The following is a 24,220-nucleotide window of genomic DNA, read 5'->3' on the forward strand; positions in this document are numbered from 1 at the left end:
TAAGCCATCCTAGGTTGGCAAAGTGGGCAGGGGTGAGGTGGGTTCTGGGGTTCAGGTCAAGTAGTAGTCTGACCAGTTTGTTTTGTGATGTTTGTAATTTTGTTTTAAGCGCCTTTGAGGTGCTTTGGTACCATGAGGTGCACGCATAGTCATAGTACCCTTGAATGAGTGCTCCTGCCAGAGTCCTCAGGGTATTCTTGTTTATTTATTAAGTTTATTTATTTATTTATTAAGTTAATATAAAAGTTAATATAGTTAATATAAGTTAATATAAATATAAATATAAAAAATATAAAATATAAATATAAAACCATATAGTCACATTTTAGAATACAATAGAATAGAATTTTAGAATACAACTAGAAACACTGTCCTGGCCTGCTTCTAAGTTTAGTGGCCTGACAACATTTTTTTTTTTTTTTTTAAATCATCTCGCGGCCCACCCGTGGCTGCTCGCGGCCCACCTTTGGGTCGCGACCCCGACTTTGGGAACCACTGCTCTAAGGCCCTCAGGATGTGGGCCCAGGACACGGGGCTCGCAGACCTATGGCGCATATCCAATCCCACCCTCAAGGATTACTCTCACCTGTCTGCCAGACACAAAACCTTCTCTCGAATAGACTATGCATTTGCGTCCCCTAATATGTTTGATAGTTTCGACGTCTCATTGGTTCCCCTGGCTCTCTCGGACCACAAGGGGATCTTCCTTATGGCAACCTTTGGCAGGCTCTCCACGAGAGCTCCCAGGTGGCGTTTTAACTCCACCTTATTAAAGAACGATGATTTCTGTTCTGAGTTCAGGAGTAAACTAGCTGAATTCTTGCAGATCAATGTTGGCACGGTCGATGACCCCAGGGTCCTGTGGAACGCATTGAAAGGATTTATCAGGGGTCATGTCACACTTTTCGCCTCCAATTTGCGTAAATCCCGGTCAAAAAAACTAGAAGGACTGGAAACATTATATGCGGACCTATACGCATCTTTGCAAACTAACTATAGTGAACGACTAAACACACAACGTAAGATAGTCAAGAAAGAAATAAACTCCATACTTAAACAACAGTCTGAGTTCTTGATACATAGGACAAGGCAAAATTACTACTTTCACGGCTCCAGGCCTAGCCATCTATTGGCAATGAAAATACACTCGAATGATCATTTCTCGGATATCCCCTCGATCAAGACGCGACAGGGTACAGTCACTACTGATTCAAAAAAGATCAACAACACTTTTAAAGAGTTTTACTCACAGTTATATAGCTCAGAGGTTAATCTCGACAACTCTAAATTTGAATCGTTCATTGGCGGGCTTGAGATACCCCACATTTCTGAGGAAGAGGCTAAGGAACTGGGGAAACCGATCACTCTTATGGAACTAAGGGAGACGATTGCTGAAATGCAGAGGGGTAAGGCACCAGGCTGGGATGGTATTCCACCCGAGGTATATTTAGCTTTCTGGGACCAACTGGGTCCATTGATGCTCGATATGATCAATTACGCTATCGAACAAGGGGAGTTTTCAAGAGATGTCAACATGGCGTTGATTTCTTTACTTCTCAAGAAGGACAAAGATCCCAATGATTGTGGTAGCTATAGGCCCTTGAGTCTTCTCGGGGCCGATTTAAAAGTCTTTGCCAAGGTGCTGGCCCGCCGCCTGCAGAGATTTATGACGGTATTGGTACACTGCGATCAAACTGGTTTTATCCCGGGGCGCCTGGCTGCAGATAATCTTAGGAGGCTGTTGCATGTAGTCGATAACAGTAAAGACAATACAGCTCCGTCCACAGTTCTGTCTTTGGATGCCATGAAGGCGTTCGACAGACTAGAATGGTCATACCTGTGGAAGGTACTTGAGGTTATGGGTCTTGGAAAGAATTTTATTCATATGATTAAAGTCCTGTATGCCTCGCCGTCGGCAATGATACTGACAGGCAAAAACTGTTCCACACTTTTCCCAGTCTCCAGATCTTCTAGAGAGGGTTGTCCTCTGAGCCCAGGACTATTCGCGTTTTCCCTCGAACCATTGGCCCAATTTATTAGGCAATCGGAGGACATCGTCCCCATAATGATCAATAATACACCACACAAAATTGCTCTCTATGCGGATGACCTACTGATTTTTATGGATGACCCTTCCCGGTCGGCCACAAAATTATTGGGAATAATCGACGACTTTGGTAAATTGTCAGGCTTTAAGATTAACTGGAACAAATCAGCCTGCCTACCTCTTAATGAGCTGGCCAAGGCGGTGCGTCTACCAGCTGATATCCCCATAGTGGAACATTTTAAATACTTAGGCATAGAGATATTCCCCACACTGAGTCAAACTACTAAGTACAACTTCACGGGTACTTATGATAAAATACGCCAGGATCTAGACAGATGGTCGTCCCTTCCTAACTCCTTACAAGCCCGGGCTTCCATAATCAAAATGAACGTCCTGCCTAGTGTAGCCGGTGTGATCTTGTCTGCGTTGTGTTTTTTTAGTCGATTCGACCCCTGTTAAGGGAACGCCCAGAGTGGGAGTTGAACCCGCGGGCGGCATCACAGACCACTAAGCAAGAAGTGAATTCACTGCTTGCTTCCGGGTCTGGATGCCTCTGGGGAGTGAGTTTTACTTGCAGTACCGCTTACCATCCACAGCCACGTCACTACTTGTACCCGTGACTGTGGATATACTGCGGTACCTCCGTTACACTAGGATACATTTTGTTAGCTCAATGCTCCCCCTGCCCCCTCCAATAGACCACTGGCGCAAGGTACAATCGATGGTATCTAAGTTTATCTGGAATAACACACGCCCGAGAATCAAAAGAGCTACTACTCAGCGTAGGAAACAAGATGGGGGCCTCGCAATCCCTGATTTTAAGCTTTATTTCTGGTCCTTTTCACTGAGACCTCTGATGCGCTGGCTAGACCCTGTAGATGCTGTATCTTGGTGCTCCTTAGAAGCGGCGGCGGTCTCACCACTAAGATTGCAGGATGTCCCTATTTCGAAATGCCGACTGAGGTATGGACCGATCATAACTCATGTGATCCAGACGTGGCGTAATGTACAGAAGTCGTGTGGGGTTAAATGCCCATGGCACCTGGACTCTCCAATTTTTTATAACCAGCAATTACTTGTTGGGCACAAGCCAGTTAATATTCCTCAATGGCAAAGGAGGGGGGTTCATACTCTGGAGGATATTTATGATAAGAACGGCCTCCGTGCGTTTCAGGACTTAAGAGAATTTTATGATCTTCCCGGCGAGTCCTTCTTTCTTTACCTTCAACTAAGGTCAGCGCTCATCACAGACAAGCTGGATGTAGCCAATTACTTAAACATTTTCTTCACAAACATAGCCACAACACTGGTAAACAAACTACCCTCCCACTCAGGGCTTTATGGGGTAGAACACATAGTAGCTTACTACAAAAACCTAGGGGTCCGCAAGGACGACTTCAAGCTGGAAATGGTAACAACAGATGAGGTACTCAATAAACTGAGCGCCCTCCAACCTAACAAGGCCACTGGCCATGACAACATCCCCTCCAAATTCCTCAGAGACTCAGCAGCCGCCATCACCCCAATCATCACACACATAATAAACCTCTCCATAAAACAGGGACACGTCCCCAAGGACTTCAAAATTGCGAGGGTGACCCCTCTGCACAAAAAGGGCAGCAAATTAGACCCAGGCAACTACCGCCCTGTTTCTATTCTCACCTCCATCTCGAAAGTCATGGAAAAAATAGTCTACGAACAGGTCGAAAAGTACCTAGCGGAAAAAAATCTAATCTACGAATTCCAATCTGGCTTCAGAACATCCCACTCCACTGACACATGCCTTCTCTATTTGAATGACCACATCAAACAAGAGGTGGACGCAGGCAAATACTGCGGCATGGTCATGCTGGACCTACAAAAGGCCTTTGACACGGTCAATCACTCCATTCTGATTGACAAGCTAAAAGCAATTGGTTTTGATAGTCTATCAGTGAGCTGGATGCAATCCTACCTTGAGGGGAGGGAACAGATGGTGGAGGTAAACGGTACCCTATCCCCCCCCCTCACAGTGAGCTGTGGTGTTCCACAAGGAAGCATACTAGGACCGCTACTGTTCCTAATTTATGCAAATGACATGTCGTCAGCTTGTGACTGCAACTTGTTCCTGTTTGCGGACGACTCAGCCCTGCTGGTCTCTGACAAGAACAAGTTACAGGTAGAAAAAACCCTCAGCTCGGAACTAGGCAGAATCTGCATATGGCTCGCTGATAACAAACTATCATTACACATGGGCAAAACAGAGTCCATTCTCTTCGGTTCAAATAACAAACTCAGCAAGACCGACGGCTTCTCAGTTACAGTGGGTGACAATATTGTAACAAGGAAAGATGAAATTACCTACCTGGGTTCCATCCTAGAGGCTAATCTCTCCTGTGACAAAATGGCATCCAATGTAATAAAAAAAGTCAACCAACGAACTCGATTCTTGTACCGGATCTCCTCTCTGGTAAACAAGAATACCCTGAAGACTCTGGCAGGAGCACTCATTCAGGGGTACTACGACTATGCTTGCACCTCATGGTACCAAAGCACCTCAAAGGCGCTAAAAACAAAATTACAAACATCTCAAAACAAACTGGTCAGACTACTGCTTGACCTTACTCCTAGAACCCACCTCACCCCTGCCCACTTTGACAACCTAGGATGGCTTAGAGTAGATGACAGAGTACAGCAACTTGCAATGGGCCTGGTCTACAAGATACACTACACGACCAAGGTACCCATGTACATGTCAAAATACTTCCCAAAGGTCAGTGAATACCACGATCACAACACCAGAGGGAGCTCCACAAATCATGTCAAACCCAGATTCGGCTCAAATAAGGGACTAAACACGTTTCGCAATTATGCCACATCACTGTGGAACGCCCTACCCAAAGCTGTAAAGGAATGTGGATCACTACCCACTTTCAAAACCTCCCTCAAGGGACACCTACGGGAGACTGCAATTCAACACTGGCCCCTGTAAATATCCTAACCCAACCCCCTCCAATGTACAGTAATTTACCTAGTATGGTTTTGTCAATAGTCCAATGTACAATTTTGTTTGTTTGTACAGTGTCTCCCCCCCCCCTCAATGTACAGTTTTGCTTGTTTATACAGTGTGCCCCCCCCCCCCCAATGTAAATTACCCAGTATGGTTGTCAATATCCCAACGTACCCAACCCCCCCCACCCAACCTCCTCCAATGTACAGTTTCTACGTCAAATGTATATACTCCCTTTTCTTGACTCCTTCTGTATCACAAACAGTACTGTATTTGCAAATCTGGTATGTCATAAATGTATAGATGTAGCAGTACTGACTATCTGTATGTCATGTATGTCATATATGTCCTGATGAATTGAAAATGGGGGACCCTGATGTAAACAAGACGAAAGTCTTTCTCTGGTCTGCATCCCCTTAACAATTGTGTGTATTGAGCTGTACTGTATTGTACCCATTCTGCAATCTGTTAATAAAGTTTTCAATCAATCAATCAATCAATCAATCAATGGCGTGCCGTGGGCTCAAGCTTTGTAACCACACCCCTTCCTCAGGCTCATAGTGGACAGGACGACCTCCAGAGGGTTTGTCTCAGACTTTTATACGCTCTTAATTCAGTCCACGTATAAAAATGTATCATTGGATACAATCTGGCGTGTGGATATCCCGGAGTTGGACCCCGAGTTTGACTGGGATGATGTTTGGGCAAATGTGGCATTGTCTTCCCGCAACCCCAATCACCAGCAAATTAATTTTAATTATATTCATAGGACCTATCTTACACCTAGGAAGCTATTTGCTATGGGACTGATAACCGACTCTCGTGCACTTTGTGCTCTCAAAAGGCCACTGGCACTTATATGCATATGTATTGGGATTGCCCACCAGTGGCCCGCTTCTGGAGGTCAATAACGGACAAACTTTCAGATCTGTGTGGCTTAACTATCCCATTCACAGCTGTTACGCTACTCCTGAACGATATAACAACACTACCCGCGTCCGTACAACTGAAAAGGGTTGTCCTAGCGGGCGTCACAGCAGCGAAGAAGCTAATAGCAATGAGATGGAAGGAGCCTGAGAAGCTCACAGTGATTAACTGGTCCCTAACACTGTTGGATGTGATTTATCTTGAGATATCCACGGCGCGGGTGATTGGGGTGGGGCAGGCTGGGATTGACCTATGGTTCGCAGCAGCTGAGAAGGTCAGGACCGCCGTGTGCGGCAGAGCGGGGTTGGGGTGCTTGTTCGGGGGAGTCCGGCGGTCTCGTGGGAGGGGGAGGAGAAAATGTCTTGTCTGTCTTGTCTTTTGTGATGTCTTGAATTTAACTAGGGATTTTATTGGGGGGCAGCTAATTAGCTAGTTCTTCGCTATTTGGTCATTTATTAGATAGTACCCCTGGAATTTTGAATTTAAAAAGGTTGAACTCCGTTTTCTTTTCTTTGTCTTTATAATTTATAAATTGTTATATTCTGTATTATTATTGTTTTTGTTATTTTCCTGTGAAGTTCTGTGTATTGTGATTGTGATTAATGTGTTGTCTTGTTTCATGTAAGTAATAATAAAAAAAATAAAATAAAAAAAAAAGAACAGGAGGACAGAGAGCTGTGACCTCATAGAACAGGAGAGGACAGAGAGCTGTGACCTCATAGAACAGGTGAGGACAGAGAGCTGTGACCTCATAGAACAGGTGAGGACAGAGAGCTGTGACCTCATAGAACAGGTGAGGACAGAGAGCTGTGACCTCATAGAACAGGTGAGGACGGAGACCTGTGACCTCATAGAACAGGTGAGGACGGAGACCTGTGACCTCATAGAACAGGTGAGGACAGAGACCACTCATAGAACAGGTGAGGACAGAGACCTGTGACCTCATAGAACAGGTGAGGACAGAGACCACTCATAGAACAGGTGAGGACAGAGACCTGTGACCTCATAGAACAGGTGAGGACGGAGACCTGTGACCTCATAGAACAGGTGAGGACAGAGACCTGTGACCTCATAGAACAGGTGAGGACAGAGACCACTCATAGAACAGGTGAGGACAGAGACCTGTGACCTCATAGAACAGGTGAGGACAGAGACCACTCATAGAACAGGTGAGGACGGAGACCTGTGACCTCATAGAACAGGTGAGGACAGAGACCACTCATAGAACAGGTGAGGACGGAGACCTGTGACCTCATAGAACAGGTGAGGACAGAGACCACTCATAGAACAGGTGAGGACAGTGAAGTGGCTAATCCTTCATAAATGTCCATTTAGCCACTGGAGTTAGTTGCAGATTTGGCCGACGCGCATTCATCATCATAAAGCACTCAGAGAGGATGTAAGTAGATTGACATTTATTAAACATAAACTCCGGTTGACTTTGCTAAACTAAATAAAATAATATCGAACAGGATCTTGACAAAGTAAATGATATAATTGGTCTGGCTTGATGCGGTCGAAAAACTATTGCACACCAAACACCGCTGTCTAACTCAGCTGTCAGACAGTTCATTCACTGATTTGAAGACTCCCAAAGGGGGGGGGGGGGGGGGGGGCGGGGGGTGCATCTATGAGTGAATCTATGCCACGCCCCCACAGTCATCAACAGATAAGCGTCCAGGTAATATCTAGTTCAAGATTAATTTAAATCATACAGGTAAATACAATTTCATATCAATTATTAATATAATCCATAAATCAAAATATATATTATGTTACATGTTTCCCATTAAACTCAAATTGGGTCAATATGGCTCCAACAGACAGAGACCTGTGACCTCATAGTACAGGTGAGGATAGAGACCACTCATAGAACACAACAGGATAGAGACCACTCATAGAACACAACAGGATAGAGACCACTCATAGAACACAACAGGTCAGGATAGAGACCACTCATAGAACACAACAGGTCAGGATAGAGACCACTCATAGAACACAACAGGATAGAGACCACTCATAGAACACAACAGGATAGAGACCACTCATAGAACACAACAGGTCAGGATAGAGACCACTCATAGAACACAACAGGTCAGGATAGAGACCACTCATAGAACACAACAGGATAGAGACCACTCATAGAACACAACAGGACAGGATAGAGACCACTCATAGAACACAACAGGATAGAGACCACTCATAGAACACAACAGGATAGAGACCACTCATAGAACACAACAGGATAGAGACCACTCATAGAACACAACAGGATAGAGACCACTCATAGAACACAACAGGTCAGGATAGAGACCACTCATAGAACACAACAGGATAGAGACCACTCATAGAACACAACAGGATAGAGACCACTCATAGAACACAACAGGTCAGGATAGAGACCACTCATAGAACACAACAGGATAGAGACCACTCATAGAACACAACAGGATAGAGACCACTCATAGAACACAACAGGATAGAGACCACTCATAGAACACAACAGGATAGAGACCACTCATAGAACACAACAGGATAGAGACCACTCATAGAACACAACAGGTCAGGATAGAGACCACTCATAGAACACAACAGGATAGAGACCACTCATAGAACACAACAGGATAGAGACCACTCATAGAACACAACAGGATAGAGACCACTCATAGAACACAACAGGATAGAGACCACTCATAGAACACAACAGGATAGAGACCACTCATAGAACACAACAGGTCAGGATAGAGACCACTCATAGAACACAACAGGACAGGATAGAGACCACTCATAGAACACAACAGGATAGAGACCACTCATAGAACACAACAGGTCAGGATAGAGACCACTCATAGAACACAACAGGATAGAGACCACTCATAGAACACAACAGGATAGAGACCACTCATAGAACACAACAGGATAGAGACCACTCATAGAACACAACAGGATAGAGACCACTCATAGAACACAACAGGATAGAGACCACTCATAGAACACAACAGGACAGGACAGAGACCACAACAGACGACCCCTCTCTCTCTCTCTCTCTCTCTCTCTCTCTCTCTCTCTCTCTCTCTCTCTCTCTCTCTCTCTCTCTCTCTCTCTCTCTCTCTCTCTCTCTCTCTCTCTCTCTCTCTCTCTCTCTCTCTCTCTCTCTCTCTCTCTCTCTCTCTCTCTCTCTCTCCCTCTCTCTCCCTCTCTCTCCCTCTCTCTCCCTCTCTCTCTCCTCTCTCTCTCCTCTCTCTCTCCTCTCCTCTCTCCTTTCTCTCTCCTCTCTCTCTCCTCTCTCTCGCTCTCTCTCGCTCAGAGGCACGGTATCAGTGAGAGGCTTGGAGACCTGAGGCAGTGACATTAATCTTTATGTCGCCAAGAAGATACCAGCGCATGATGAATAATGAGGCAGTCGAATTAACACTGACCTCACACACAAGCACACTTTTGCACATACATAACACAAATGCATGCACGCGCACAGCAGAGATAATAAGGGTAGACCTCCTCTACATTTCACTAAAGAGAGAGAACAACATTTCCCACTATACAGCTGCTATTATTGGTTGTCTTTGTTCGTGAAAGGCTCACTGACTAGCTTTACCTCAGTGCATAGAAAGAATACAAATTAGGCCAAGAGAGAGAAACAATAGGCAAAAAAAACAAGACTGCCTTATCCAAGCAAGAAAAAAGAAATCCTACTACTACATACGCCAGTAAAATACATATAGATTAACAGATTATTCATTGTTTTATGCTCATGTTTTATGCGTATCACTAACTCAAGAGAGCCAACAAAGAAGAGTTCAACGATGGTCGAGACAGATTTGTCCTCCTGAAAGTGCTGCAATTGCTAATGTGGGTTTAATTAGCTAATGACCCGAGTGCTGCTTTGACTAATGACGCTCTCCGGCCCAACGTGGGGGCCGGGGATATGCTGGTCTAAGCACAAATGACAGGGAGGCCTCATTAACAAAACAGCCACTCGGGAGAGGGATTCTTAATTGAATGAATATATCAAATAAAAAACGTTCCAGAGGAACAGAGAGGTGAGGAAGAAAGGACGGGTCATTCATTCACACATGCAAAGATACATACAAACTCTACATATTATTGTAGCATCCCAGACGCACACACACACACACACACACACACACACACACACACACACACACACACACACACACACACACACACACACACACACACACACACACACACACACACACACACACACACACACACACACACACACACACACACACACACACACACACACACACACACACACACACACACAGTTGTATTGTCCATGTTCTATACGCCTATTTGAAGTTTAGTGATTGGTTGTTAGGGGGAGTGGTGCTTTAATCTACTTGGCTGGGTGGAGTGGGGCAGGAGAGAGGGGTTAGGGGGGAAAAAGGAGGGAGACATGGAGGGGCTTTTGTCGCGACAGTGGCTCGGGCTCTGGAGGTAGAGCAGTCGTCTGGCAATCCGGAGATTCCCAGTTCGATTCCCGCTCCTCCCGGGCAGCGTGTCGATGTGTCCTTGAGCAAGACACTTAACCCCTAATTGCCCCCGATGAGCAGGTTGGCACCTTGCATGGTTGCCTCCGCCGTCGGTGTGTGAATGTGTGTGAATGAGTGAATGGGTAAAATGTGAGTAACAAATTGTTTGGATAAAAGCGCTATATAAAGAAGCTGCCGTTTATCAACCCATGTTATAGCCGTTCACGCAGGGAATAAACCGGGCCTTGTTTGGTTCAAACATGGCGGTCACCTCCTCGTCCTTCCAGCGAGATGAGTTAGCTACTGTTAAAGCCAAAGGGACGCCGCAGACACTACCTTGGCGTCAGAAGTGGCATGGCGGACCATGTTAACCTGTGGCCAACGGGTCGGACCCTTTAGCTGACTGGTTACTAGCGCCGTCGCCTGTGGTCTGGACGACCGGGTTAGATTCCTAGCTACCCCCTGAATTTGCTACAATATTATAAACTGTGGAACTCAAAACTCTACATATTACAAACTCTGGGGAACTCCACAAAACATGGAGGGAAAGCAGTATCCGTTGGAGATTATAATAGGTTGTCAACACGATTTTCATCTTCCAAGAGTTTCAAAATAACTGGATAAACACTGTGGCTCCCTCCTCCCGCTCAACATAAACTGAAACTACCGTTTGGGCCTGGGGGGGAGGGGGGGCAGAGCGCACCACTGTGAAGGAAGGGTGTGCTGCATTTACAACACAAGACAAAATGAGAGCACCGAGGCATGTGGCACAATAGTCGTTTTATCTCGATTATCTTGTTTTCTTGCAAGGTTTTCCCTTTCTCCTCTCCCGTTGCCAAAGCCAAAATCGTAACTGAATTTTAAACTTGATTAATCGCCCAGCCCTAAGTCACAGTGCACTTGGAGAAAGACACACACGGAGGAGGAGCTGGACAAATGGAGAGTTAAAGAGGGAGGAGTGCGTGCGTCTTCAGGGACTGACTGGTACCAAAGTAACACTAGAGGCTTTTAATTAGAGACGGTCTATAAACACAGTCAGCCTGAAACCCAACCCATACATGGCAATGGGCAGCATTCATTAATACACTGAGCCACACACCCAGATCAACACACACACGTGTGCGAAGGCACACACACACCATTACACAAAAGCGCACAGATGCACAATAGGCCTACACAAAGGACATGGGACACAAACAAACACTGCCAGACCACAGGCGAGTCTCCAACTGAATGCCTCGTATGGTGGATGAATATGACATGATTAGCCCGCCGTCTTCCCCTCATTAGGAATAGATAGCGGGCGGCTCGCTCAACACGTGCTGGTTTTCATTACCATCCGTTTAGCGGCCCGGTCCAGTCACTCCACACGTTCATTACCATTAATTTAGCGGCCTGGCTTGAGTCACGGCTGAATCACTCCAAACAAGACAGCCGTCCCAGAGATTTGAATCCCCTTTATGTGATTAATAAAGCTGGATTAAAATTGGAAATGAGTGAGCGGGCCTCCCGTCTCTGGGGAGCACTCTCTCTCTGTCCAACCATCCATCTCTCAACACACGTCCCTCCTTCTTTCATCCGAGCGGTCTGTTGTCTCTGCTTGGGTCTTGGCGCACATGCTAGTGTTGAAAAACAAAGCCAATGTTGCACTCATCATCATGGACTTATTTGGCTGCGTCTACTGGCCATGAGAGCGCTGTCCACACGTCTGTGGTACTGAAAACAAATCATGGGGCTTCAGAGCCTCTAAAAAAGGGACATTTTCTTTGAGGGGAGGGGGGTGAAAGGTATTTCAGTATCCAAGCATAAAATTGAATGCTTATACATGGATGGATAAGTGTCATTAGAAAACCTAAAGCTATTTAATGGAGCACGGATCACGATGCTAATACTGCATATCATATTATTAGCCCAAAGACGTGATATCGGTATGCTGTGAAATCATAACCGTGAGGTAGCGGGAGATTTGAACTCAACCCAGAACATAACGCAGAAGCCGGCCAGTGCTCCCATCATCTCCCAACAATGGGAGATGCAGTATAGAACACAGAGACCCAGACAAACTCCGGCTTACCACCTGCTGGGAGAGAAGGCCCGGGCGACGGGGTGACGGGGTGTCCTTCAATAGAGAGAGAGAACGAGAAAACAAAAAGCAACGGGAGAGGAGAAAGGGAATACCTTGTCATTTCTAGTCTATCTTTCTAGTCTGTTCCATTTCTAGTCTATTCCTAGTCTGTTCTATTCCTAGTCTGTTCCTTTCCTAGTCTGTTATTTCCCTAGTCTGTTCCATTCCTAGTCTGTTCCATTCCTAGTCTCCCGCACTCTAACAAAGAGTGTAATCAACTATAATTTAGTTACAGTGAAAGTTAATTAAGAGAGGATGAGAGGAGAGAGGAAGTGAGAGAGAAATGATGAGATTGAGAGAGAAAAGGGAGAGCAAGTGGACATAATCTTGTATTCCTGAGAGTCAGAACGCGAGCGCTGTGCCGCTTCCCGACGGCAGCGTGATGAGAATTATGACTCAAACATGCGTTCCAGACAAAGTGGGTTAGTAGGCTGCACCCAGACACACCCCTGTCCAAAGCACAGTCTGGGAAACACGCACAGCGCCCCGACGAGGTCCAATATAAACTCAGTTGTCATTTTAGGAACCATTTTCCATTTAATCATTTTAATTCTGAGTCTTAGTTAACCATTTAATACAGGAGTAGCCACATGATTAATGTGATACAGGGATGGTGAGGGACTCAGCAGGGGTACACAGGGCACCCGTCCTCAATGCACAAGTGACAACATGCTCTCCACCTGCCTCTCTGGCAGATTATTTACCCTAAACCTATGCAACACATGGCAGGCTATGCTGGTGGTGGCAGGGGAGTTGAGGGGTGTGCGGGCGATATTACTCCATTATCTTTTCTGTGACACAGATGTGGAGGTCTGAAAGAGGGAGGGGGTGTTGGAACACCTCTATAGCCTGCCAAAGCCCTTCAACCCCTGGGGTGACAAGTGTCAGGTGAGTGGCTCTCAGAGCCACAGGGCCCATCCACTCCACACTAGATTAAAGATCTGATTCTACTGAACAAAGGCACACGTGTGACACACAAGACATCCACAATAGGACAGTAACTAAGCGCGCATACACTCTTAGAAAATACGTGTTGATGTTCTTGACTTAAACACAGCCATGTTGAAAGATTACACAACAATACTGTAGGTTGAAATTGCGTTGCTATTAAAGTTGCGTTGTTTTTCAACATGCAGTATCTGTAACAAACCCATATTGTTAGTTACAGACCCATTCTGTGTAATTTCAGCCCTTTTATTTTATACAAATCTTCTTTTTTTATTTTAAGAGTGTACACAAAAAAAGACAAAGAGGGGCGGCTGGGTAGCGCAGCGGACTAAGCGCCTGCCTACCACCGCAGAGACACTGGTATCGAATCCGGCTGTCAGCGGTGCCTCCGGCTTGGTCGGTCGTCCAGACTAACCAATTGGCAGTGTTAGCGGGTGGGAAGCCGGCGGGGTGTGTATCCTGGTCGTTGTAAACAGCGACTCCTACAGGTCGGTCGGGGCGCCTGCTCAGCGAGGAAGCAAACTGGGGGATGTAGTGTGAGTCTCCCACGCGTTAGGCTCCCCCAGTGAGAGTCCTCGCTGTCAGGTGAAAAGAAGCGGCTGGCTGACTCCGCATGTATCGGAGGAAGCATGTGATGTATGTATCAACCCTCTCTAGACCGGCAAGTGGGGGGCAAATGCGCGCAACGACCAGGAAGGGGAGGGGGGAATTAGCATAACGACAAAAATTGGGATGGGAAAAAAATACAGAAAAAAGGAGAAAAAAGTAGATAAAAAAAAAGACAAAGAGAAACTCACTGCGATGCGAAGCAGGGTCCCCTTGACGGCGGCCCATCGGTCCTGTCGGCGGTCGATGATGAGGATGAAGCCCACTCCTGTCGCGGACAGACTGTAACACACAAGAGAGACCATGGTCAACATCACTACTACACACAGCACACACAAATGTACTACTACACACAGCACACACATAACTATGTCACACAGCACATACAGACACATTACCACTAAACACATCACTACTACTACTACTACACACAGCACATAGACACATTACTACTACACACAGCACATAGACACATTACTACTACACACAGCACATAGACACATTACTACTACACACAGCACACAGACACATCACTACTACACACAAGACACATTGCTACTACACGTAGCATACACATACATTACTACTACACACAGTACACAGACACTACTACACACATTACTACTACACACAGACACATTACTACTACACACAGACACATTATTACTACACACAAGACACTACTACAGTACACACACACACATTACTACTACACACAAGACACTACTACACAGTACACATTACTACACACACAGCACACATTACTACAGTACACAGCACACATTACTACTACACACAGACACATTACTACTACACACAGCACACATTACTTCTACACACAGACACATTACTACTACACACAGCACACATTACTACTACACACAGACACATTACTACTACACACAGCACACATTACTACTACACACAGACACATTACTACTACACACAGACACATTACTACTACACACAGACACATTACTACTACACACAGCACACATTACTTCTACACACAGACACATTACTACTACACACAGCACACATTACTACTACACACAGACACATTACTACTACACACAGCACACATTACTTCTACACACAGACACATTACTACTACACACAGCACACCCTGAGACACAATGCACTGGTCACCGGGAACACTGACAACACCAAGTTCAAATAAAATAACAATATGCATGATGATTTAAGTGACTGTGGGTTGAAAAGGACCCCAAAACCTCTACAACAACATACTGATCAGAGTTGAATTGGAGGCTGCAGAGAGCAACAGAGTTTTGAGTGAACCTCACGTGATCAAAGAGAAGAAGACCAAGGTGATCCGATCACTGCTCTATACAACCTATAGACGACATCATAATAATGTCATCACGTTACAAATATCAGAAGGTCGAGAGGTCACAGAAGACACACAGTGCAGAAGGGGGAGGAACGAACCCCAGTACAAAACCACCACCTGGTGTCCTCCGCTTTAGAACAATGAAGAAAGAAAAGGCTTTGATCAACAAGACACCCTCTTTTGTCCGATAAAAAAAAAGAAAAAAGAAAAAGTTACTCTTCTTCATCTTCTCAGACAGGTTGTCCAGAGAAGCACAGACCAGCCTCCTAGTGTTCTGTCCCATCATTTAACATCTCCACCTCTGCCCCGCGCCATACGTACCCCTGTCCTGCCCCGTCATGCACTAAGGGAGAGAGTGTGTGTGGGGGGGGGGGGAGGTTGTATGGTTTAGAGTAGACACAGCAGTCGGTTGTGTATCCAAAGTCAATCCCACGTGCCATCGGTCAGCAGAGTCCCCTCAGCATATATACAAACTCTTTTAATAATAATAAAACAATCAATTTTGTATAGCGCTTTTCCGAATGCTCAAAGCCACATTACAGAGCAAAATAAACAATACCGTTTTAGTAAAATAAATTAAAATAAAAGAATTATATAAAAAGGTGAGAGAGGAAGGAGTTCAAGGCTTTTCTTAACACACACACACACACACACACACACACACACACACACACACACACACACACACACACACACACACACACACACACACACACACACACACACACACACACACACACACACACACACATACCCCACACCCCACACACACACACACACACACACACACACACACACACACACACACACACACACACACACACACATACACGGCAGCATGTGATCCCTCACCTCACCAGCACACAACAGACACTCCCACAGCCCTAGTGCATACAGACCCCCATCAGTCCTCCTCCTTGCGATCAGTCATTCTTTTCACGCCAACAGCTCTACTATTCCAAAAAAAATTTAAATAGAAAACACGACACAAAAGGAGAAAAGACCATCCCGGAGACAAAAAGAGGAGAAAATGCAAGAAGGAGGAGGTGAGAGGTATGTAGATCCTTGTTATGCTGGATGCTGCTAGAAGGAGCCAACTGCTTCCGACCACCACAGCATCCTGCCCCCGCACACCGTGTGTAGCGGTCAGCCAATGAGCTGCCGGGAGCTGAAGCGCCACCAGCCTATCGCAGAGCCAATGGACAGCTCTGGTGGCCAGTCAGCAGGTGATGCGATGTTGGGGGAGGGGACAGGGTTTAAGAAAAGAGAGAGGCTGCAGTGATGGGTTTCTATTATGGGAAGAATACAGTATGGCTGCCAACGGATGGCTATTCCGTGTCCGTCTTTACCCTCTTTCCCCCCTATAGGATACACTTTTGGTCATATGGGTGTTTTCCCTATAGGATACTCTTCATATGGGTGTTTTCCCTATAGGATACACTTCATATGGGTGTTTTCCCTATAGGATACACTTTTGGTCATATGGGTGTTTTCCCTATAGGATACACTTTGGTCATATTAGTGTTGTCTCACTTGGAATTCCCCTCATCCTTCCCCTCATCCTCCCTTTATGCATCATTCCTTCCCTCCCTCTTCCCTTTTCATTTTCTCCTCCTCAATCTCCCCCTGTCTCTCTCTCTCTCCATCACTCCCATCTCCTCCCTCAGCCGCTCAAGCGTTCAAAGAGGCCGGTCGTCTTTACATCCTCACCAACTCAGCCGCAGCGAGGGAGGGAGGGAGGGAGTGAGGGACACGAGTGGGTCTGAGATGGGAGTGTTACTCATGCTGAGCCGACAGCCTACCAGAGGTCTCAGAAAGAGAATATGATCATGTGATAAGACAGGCCTCTGCCACAGTGACCCAGGCTGGAGGAACTGACTGGCTATACCGCTGGTCTCATATTGGCCATGTATGATTTTGGATACAATGTATCAAAACATGATAATTCAAGATTTGGGTCATTCTTTTTTTCCTCTCTCTCAGAATATGAACAGAAATTTTGAATTTAATTCTGTAAAAATTAAATATAGGTCATGAAGAGACGACGAGGGAGATGTACAGTACATTACTAGAAAGGTGCGTTCAGTAGCCTACCGCAAAAAGTGCCTGCAATTGTTTTACATTTAAATCCGCATCATCTTTTATGCTAAAACCTCTCAATAAATCTGTCCAAGATATTGCGATTAGTCATGTTGAATTAAAAGATTTATGAATGTCCAGGGGCGGCTGGGTGGCGTAGCGGAGATTGCGCTCGTCACCAATGCAAGAGACTCCGGTCTCGACTCACCGAGTCAGCGTTGCCTGCGGCTTGGGCCAGTCGTCATACTATCTCAATTGGCAGAGGTAGCGGGTGGAAAGTCGATGGGTGGGGATTGGACGTTGTGGACAGCGACTCCTACAGGTCGGTTGGGTGACGCCTGTACAGCAGAGACAGGAAGTATCGGGGGCAGCGTGAGCCTCCCACGCGTTACTCCTCGCCACTGAGAGTCCGCACTGTCTGGTGAAAAGATGCGACAGGCTGCCTCCTCATGTACCAGAGGGAACACGTGATGCAAGGCTTCTATCCTCACTACAGCCGACCAGTGGGAGGCATAGTCTAGCAACATTCAAGACAGGGGAGGGGAGAATTGAAGAGGATAATTGGCAATACGAAATTGGGATGGGAGAAAACTTTAAAAGGAGAAAAAGTGGATAAAAAGAAGATTTATGAATGTCCCATTAAACAAGCAGTATAAGCAATAGGTAACTGTTGTCAACCCTGTTACTGAGGTATCAACCCTGTTACTTGAATAACATAACTTAAAAAATGTAAGACAAATCAGCTAATTTTATACGTTAAGTAAAAAAGACCAGTGATTCACTCAAAGAAATTGGGGTATTATAATTTTTCATAAAGTTTCCATAACCTTTTTGTTGTTAAAGTGTCAGTTGAAAATGAGCATATTCATCCATAGAAAACAGTAGACTCCTCAATATTCTCACGTTACAAACACACTTAGTGTAACAAGAGGGATTTAATCTTTTATAGTATATCAGATTTGTTCTTTTTCAAACAGTAATTGATATTTCGGTAACAGGGTTGACAAAACACATATATGCATGTTGATTATAAATTATGTGAAGAAGATTAGAGCCTGAGATGGCACGGCACATTTTTGTGAGAGGTTATAAGGATCTACTTCATCCAAAAAAGGGGCTGAAAGACTTTTGAAAACAGAATGGGAAATGGCAAATTTTTGTATAATGATATTGATGCAACTAAGATTCACACTGGTTGTATATCAACAACAATTAGTGATGTAATGGAATGTAGCTGATCCGTACAGATTGCCTCCTCCCACCCACGGTTTGGCACACATGAAAACCGCAGATTAATTTCCAAATTTAACCATCATAGTGAAATAAATTACTGTATTTATGTTTATGATGGAAACAAATTAAATCATGTCTATGGTGCGCCCGCTAGTTGCCACGGGTTATTAATGGACTGACTATTTCCTGGAATGGACACAAGCTAGCCTTTCATGTAACACACGGGACGTTATGAAATGTTACAGACCTCTCTCCGCGCTACATTAGCGATGTACCACCAAAGGAGATAACTCGAGTATGAAGTGTAATGTTACCCGAGGACATGAGTGGGAGACAAACATGTTGAAAACAGAAGAAAAGCTTTGTCATATTAATAATAATAATAATAATGGATTGGATTTATATAGCGCTCTTCATGACACCCCAGTGACCCCAGAGCGCGTACAGAGTCCATTATTCGTTCATACACAGTCATACCCAGTGGTGCAGTCGTAATATGGGAACTGGTTACACGCCACGTGCGCTCCCGCTCCCGCGCATACATGTTCCCTCAGTTGCGCACAGAACAGATTATTATTATGCATAACAATGGAGATCAAGCAGCCCCCCACCTTCTCGTAGGTTCCTATTATTATGCAAAGTCTAGGTGAGAAGTGCCGGCCGCCGGCTGGGTAGCTTTCTACAACGGCCGGGTACTTATCATTGCGCGCACTTCTGCCCTGAGTGACCTACTAATAACACGCCGTGTAACCGCGTGTGTGCACGACTGCACCCCTGGTCATACCGGTGGTGGTAAGCTACAATTGCAGCCAGAGCTGCCCTGAGGCAGACTCACGGAAGCATGGCGAATAAACATCGCCTACGGCCCCTCCGACCACCACCAACATTCATTCACATGCATACACATTCATACGAGGCAAGTAGGTTAAGTGTCTTGCCCAAGGACACAACGGCAGTGGGATGGATATGGGCTTGAGCGGGATTCGAACCACCAAACCTTCGATCATTGGACGACCCGCTCTACCACTGAGCCACGCCGCCCCACACATATTGAAGGTGCTTCCTTGCTTGCAATTATCTTGCTGCAAGTATTCTATTTATCTGTATTCCATTTTTTTTAACCTCTGCCAAAGTTCTAGCGATGTAATTTGAGGTCCGAGCAACAGGTCCTGGCAGTTGACTAGAATTCTTTACTCAATGCAGTTCATTCGTACGAGCATGACAGACATACACTGCAGGAATCGTTCTGACAGCACAATATTGATGTAACTAAGAGATTCCCTGTAGAATGACAATAGGTTCACTATGGCATGTTGTAAACAGGTGACGGAGAGCTGTGTAGTATCGCCCTCTGGTTTGCAAAATGTGTAACTTCATACTGAATGTAATATTTCAAATGGACCATCGGTATCTTTTCTGGGAGGGTTATATTTCTTTTTGCAGGGGCGTTAAGTGGGAGGAAGGCCGACTTCGGCCAATTTATCCTAAATCCCGATAAATCTCCAAAGTCCTCGATCAACTTGAGAAGATGAGGCAATGCGGTGTTGGGGTTTTGCATGAACAGTATTACGTTGTCCGCATATAAACAAATTTTGTGTTGTGTGCCCTTGATTACGATTGGTTCTATGGATTGGGATTGTCTTATATATTGTGCTAAAGGCTCTAATGGTAGATCGAATAGTCCGGGACTAAGAGGGCAACCCTGTCTGGAAGAACGTGATACCGGAAAGATTTCGGAGGTGATTGTGCCTGTTGTAATCATGGCCGATGGGTCTTTGTATAATACTTTAATCATATCAATGAATCCTTTTCCTAACCCCATCCTTTCTAATACTGCCCATAGATACGACCATTCCAACCTGTCAAAAGCTTTCATTGCATCCAGGGACAGCATCGCCTTAGGTGTGTTGTCTTCCTTAATAGCATCTAGTACGTGTAGTAATCGTCTTATGTTATCAGTGATCAAGCGGCCTCTTATGAAGCCAGTTTGGTCCAGATGAATTAAAGACGTCATATGCTTTTGTAGTCTGATGGCTAATACCTTAGAGTACAGTTTGATATCGGTTCCGAGGAGGCTTAAAGGTCTGTAACTACCGCACTCGGTGGGGTCTTTGTCTTTTTTAAGGAGGACTGTTATGAGTGCACTTTAGATGTTTGGGAGTTGAAATATTTCCTACCATAAGCCAAACGGTGAAGCACAATTACATAAAAATCCAAAACAAAATCAAATACGACTTTGTCAGGTGGTCAAAACTTAAAAACTCAGTACAGGCACGGATATCAATAGTTAAGATGGACGTCCTACCTAGAATCAACTTCTTCAGCTCAATGCTACCGTTACCCCCTCCAAAGGGTTACTGGAAAGAATTACACTCCTCCACATACAAATTTATTTGGAATTACAAACCACCACGTATAAGAAGATCCACCGCACAGAGAAACAAAGCAGACGGTGGTATGGCATTTCCAGATTTCTACTACTATTTTAAGGCGTACACTTTAAGACCACTAACAACATGGTTTGATCCCCAAGCATCAGTATCCTGGAGAAATTTAGAAGAAAATATAGTAGCTCCATATAGGCTGAAGGACATAGTATACACCAAATTATCAATTAAGCAATGCGAACGGAAATTTGGCCCCATAATCACTCATGCGATCCGGATATGGCGTGAAACACAAAAAAAAGATTCTATCCCACATAAATGGCATAATCATACTCCCTTATTCAATAACAATGCACTCTTGATTGGAAAACAACCTATAAGATTCCCTAGATGGGAAAAGCAAGGCATACACTCATTAGGAGACGTTTTCAACAAACAGGGTTTTTGTAGTTTCGATGAAATACGCAAAAAATGTAATCTCACCAAGTCCACATATTATTTTTACGTGCAGTTATTGGCATGTTTGAAGGCTCACGGTGTTCCATTAACGATACCAATTGCACACCACAGATACCACACATTTTTCTATGAAAGAGAGACATCGAGAGGTTTTGTATCAGATTTTTATCATCAATTACTAACGGCCTCGTATGAAACCCTCCACCTAGACTCTATTTGGAGGAGGGATATACCAGACCTGGAAATAGACTTTGAGTGGCAAGAAGCCTGGGCAAATGTTCGACTTGCATCAAGGAACCCGGACCATCAACAAATCAATCTTAAGTTCTTAACTATATCCATAGGACATACTTGACTCCTATAAGACTGAACAGAATGGGTCTTAAACAAGACTCCAAATGCTCCTTATGTACAAATGGGGATGAGGGGACATTTATGCACATGTACTGGGACTGCCCACCAGTTAAGATATTCTGGAAAGAAGTGACCCAGCAATTATCAAATCTCTTAATTCTGAATATACCTGTACACCCCTCTGTATTACTGCTGAATGATGTTTTTGAGTATGCAGAACATCCACAGCGAAAGAGATTGGTTTTATCTGGTATCACAGTGGCTAAAAAGCTGATAGCATCACGATGGTATCAACCGGAAAAAATTTGCCGGAAGGTCTGGATTCTTACATATCTCGATGTGATTTATCAAGAAATATCTACAGCAAGAATTTTGGGTCTCAATGAATCCAAAATGACAATGTGGTTAGAAGTGGTGGAGAGAATAAAAGCTAGCATATAATGGTAGTGTATGGTTAGGAACAAGTTATAATGGTTGGATTATCCAATGGGGGGTCCGGGAGGGGGGGGTATGAGCTAGAGCATATGTGTATAGGTTTTTAGATAACAGGTATTAGGGGTATATCCTGTATAAGACAATTAACTAAATGGTGATTTCATTGGATGTGCACTGTCAACTAATGCTTGTATATCTTATCGTGTGTTGTCATGTTTGTTTATGTGTTTGTTTAAAAAATTATAAAAAATTAACTACAAAATAAATATTTCAAATGGACAATGACGTTGCCCGATTTGAAAAATATTTTATTCAGGTCCTTGGCCTCCCGTCAGCCTATATGTGTGACATTTCATGCAATCTGCCCTTTAGTTTGCGAGATCAGCTGTGGATACACAGACATAACCCGTCACATGGTATGTTACACAGAACCTTCTGGGAAGTCCTCCTTTGAGACCGTTTGGAATATGGTCGGCACTAAGACAATACTTGGCAGAGTGCCTTTGCCCATAGTCACCAGTAGTTCCTCAAAGACTGCTTATAATATAACGACTAGAGACCTGTAGGTTTACATGCAGCTTATAATATAACGACTAGAGACCTGTAGGTTTACATGCAGCTTCTAATATAACGACTAGAGACCTGTAGGTTTACATGCAGCTTCTAATATAACGACTAGAGACCTGTAGGTTTACATGCAGCTTATAATATAACGACTAGAGACCTGTAGGTTTACATACAGCCTATAATATAACGACTAGAGACCTGTAGGTTTACATGCAGCTTATAATATAACGACTAGAGAGACCTGTAGGTTTACATGCAGCTTATAATATAATGACTAGAGAGACCTGTAGGTTTACATGCAGCTTATAATATAACGACTAGAGAGACCTGTAGGTTTACATGCAGCTTATAATATAACGACTAGAGAGACCTGTAGGTTTACATGCAGCTTCTAATATGACTAGAGAGACCTGTAGGTTTACATGCAGCTTATAATATAACGACTAGAGACCTGTAGGTTTACATGCAGCTTATAATATAACGACTAGAGACCTGTAGGTTTACATGCAGCTTATAATATAACGACTAGAGAGACCTGTAGGTTTAGTTCAAGTTTCAAGTTTCAAGTTTCTTTAATAGTTGTCATACAGAAGTACAGAATAGTTCCTCAAAGACTGCTTATAATATAACGACTAGAGACCTGTAGGTTTACATGCAGCTTATAATATAACGACTAGAGACCTGTAGGTTTACATGCAGCTTCTAATATAACGACTAGAGACCTGTAGGTTTACATGCAGCTTATAATATAACGACTAGAGACCTGTAGGTTTACATACAGCCTATAATATAACGACTAGAGACCTGTAGGTTTACATGCAGCTTATAATATAACGACTAGAGAGACCTGTAGGTTTACATGCAGCTTATAATATAATGACTAGAGAGACCTGTAGGTTTACATGCAGCTTATAATATAACGACTAGAGAGACCTGTAGGTTTACATGCAGCTTATAATATAACGACTAGAGAGACCTGTAGGTTTACATGCAGCTTCTAATATGACTAGAGAGACCTGTAGGTTTACATGCAGCTTATAATATAACGACTAGAGACCTGTAGGTTTACATGCAGCTTATAATATAACGACTAGAGACCTGTAGGTTTACATGCAGCTTATAATATAACGACTAGAGAGACCTGTAGGTTTAGTTCAAGTTTCAAGTTTCAAGTTTCTTTAATAGTTGTCATACAGAAGTACAGAATACTT

General features: G+C 44.4%; 1 protein-coding gene across 1 annotated transcript in view; it reads right to left on the minus strand.

The window, feature by feature from the left end:
• mcf2lb (mcf.2 cell line derived transforming sequence-like b) overlaps window positions 1-24,220 on the minus strand; it is a 145,757-nt gene that overhangs the window by 35,856 nt on the left and 85,681 nt on the right. The window contains exon 4 of the mRNA XM_084309802.1: window positions 14,333-14,423. Within this exon, the coding sequence (XP_084165928.1) occupies window positions 14,333-14,423 (91 nt within the window). The remainder of the gene's footprint in view (window positions 1-14,332; window positions 14,424-24,220) is intronic.

Source organism: Notolepis coatsorum, assembly GCF_963971535.1.
Source record: "Notolepis coatsorum genome assembly, chromosome: 3".
In the NCBI taxonomy this organism is placed as follows: Eukaryota; Metazoa; Chordata; class Actinopteri; order Aulopiformes; family Paralepididae; genus Notolepis; species Notolepis coatsorum.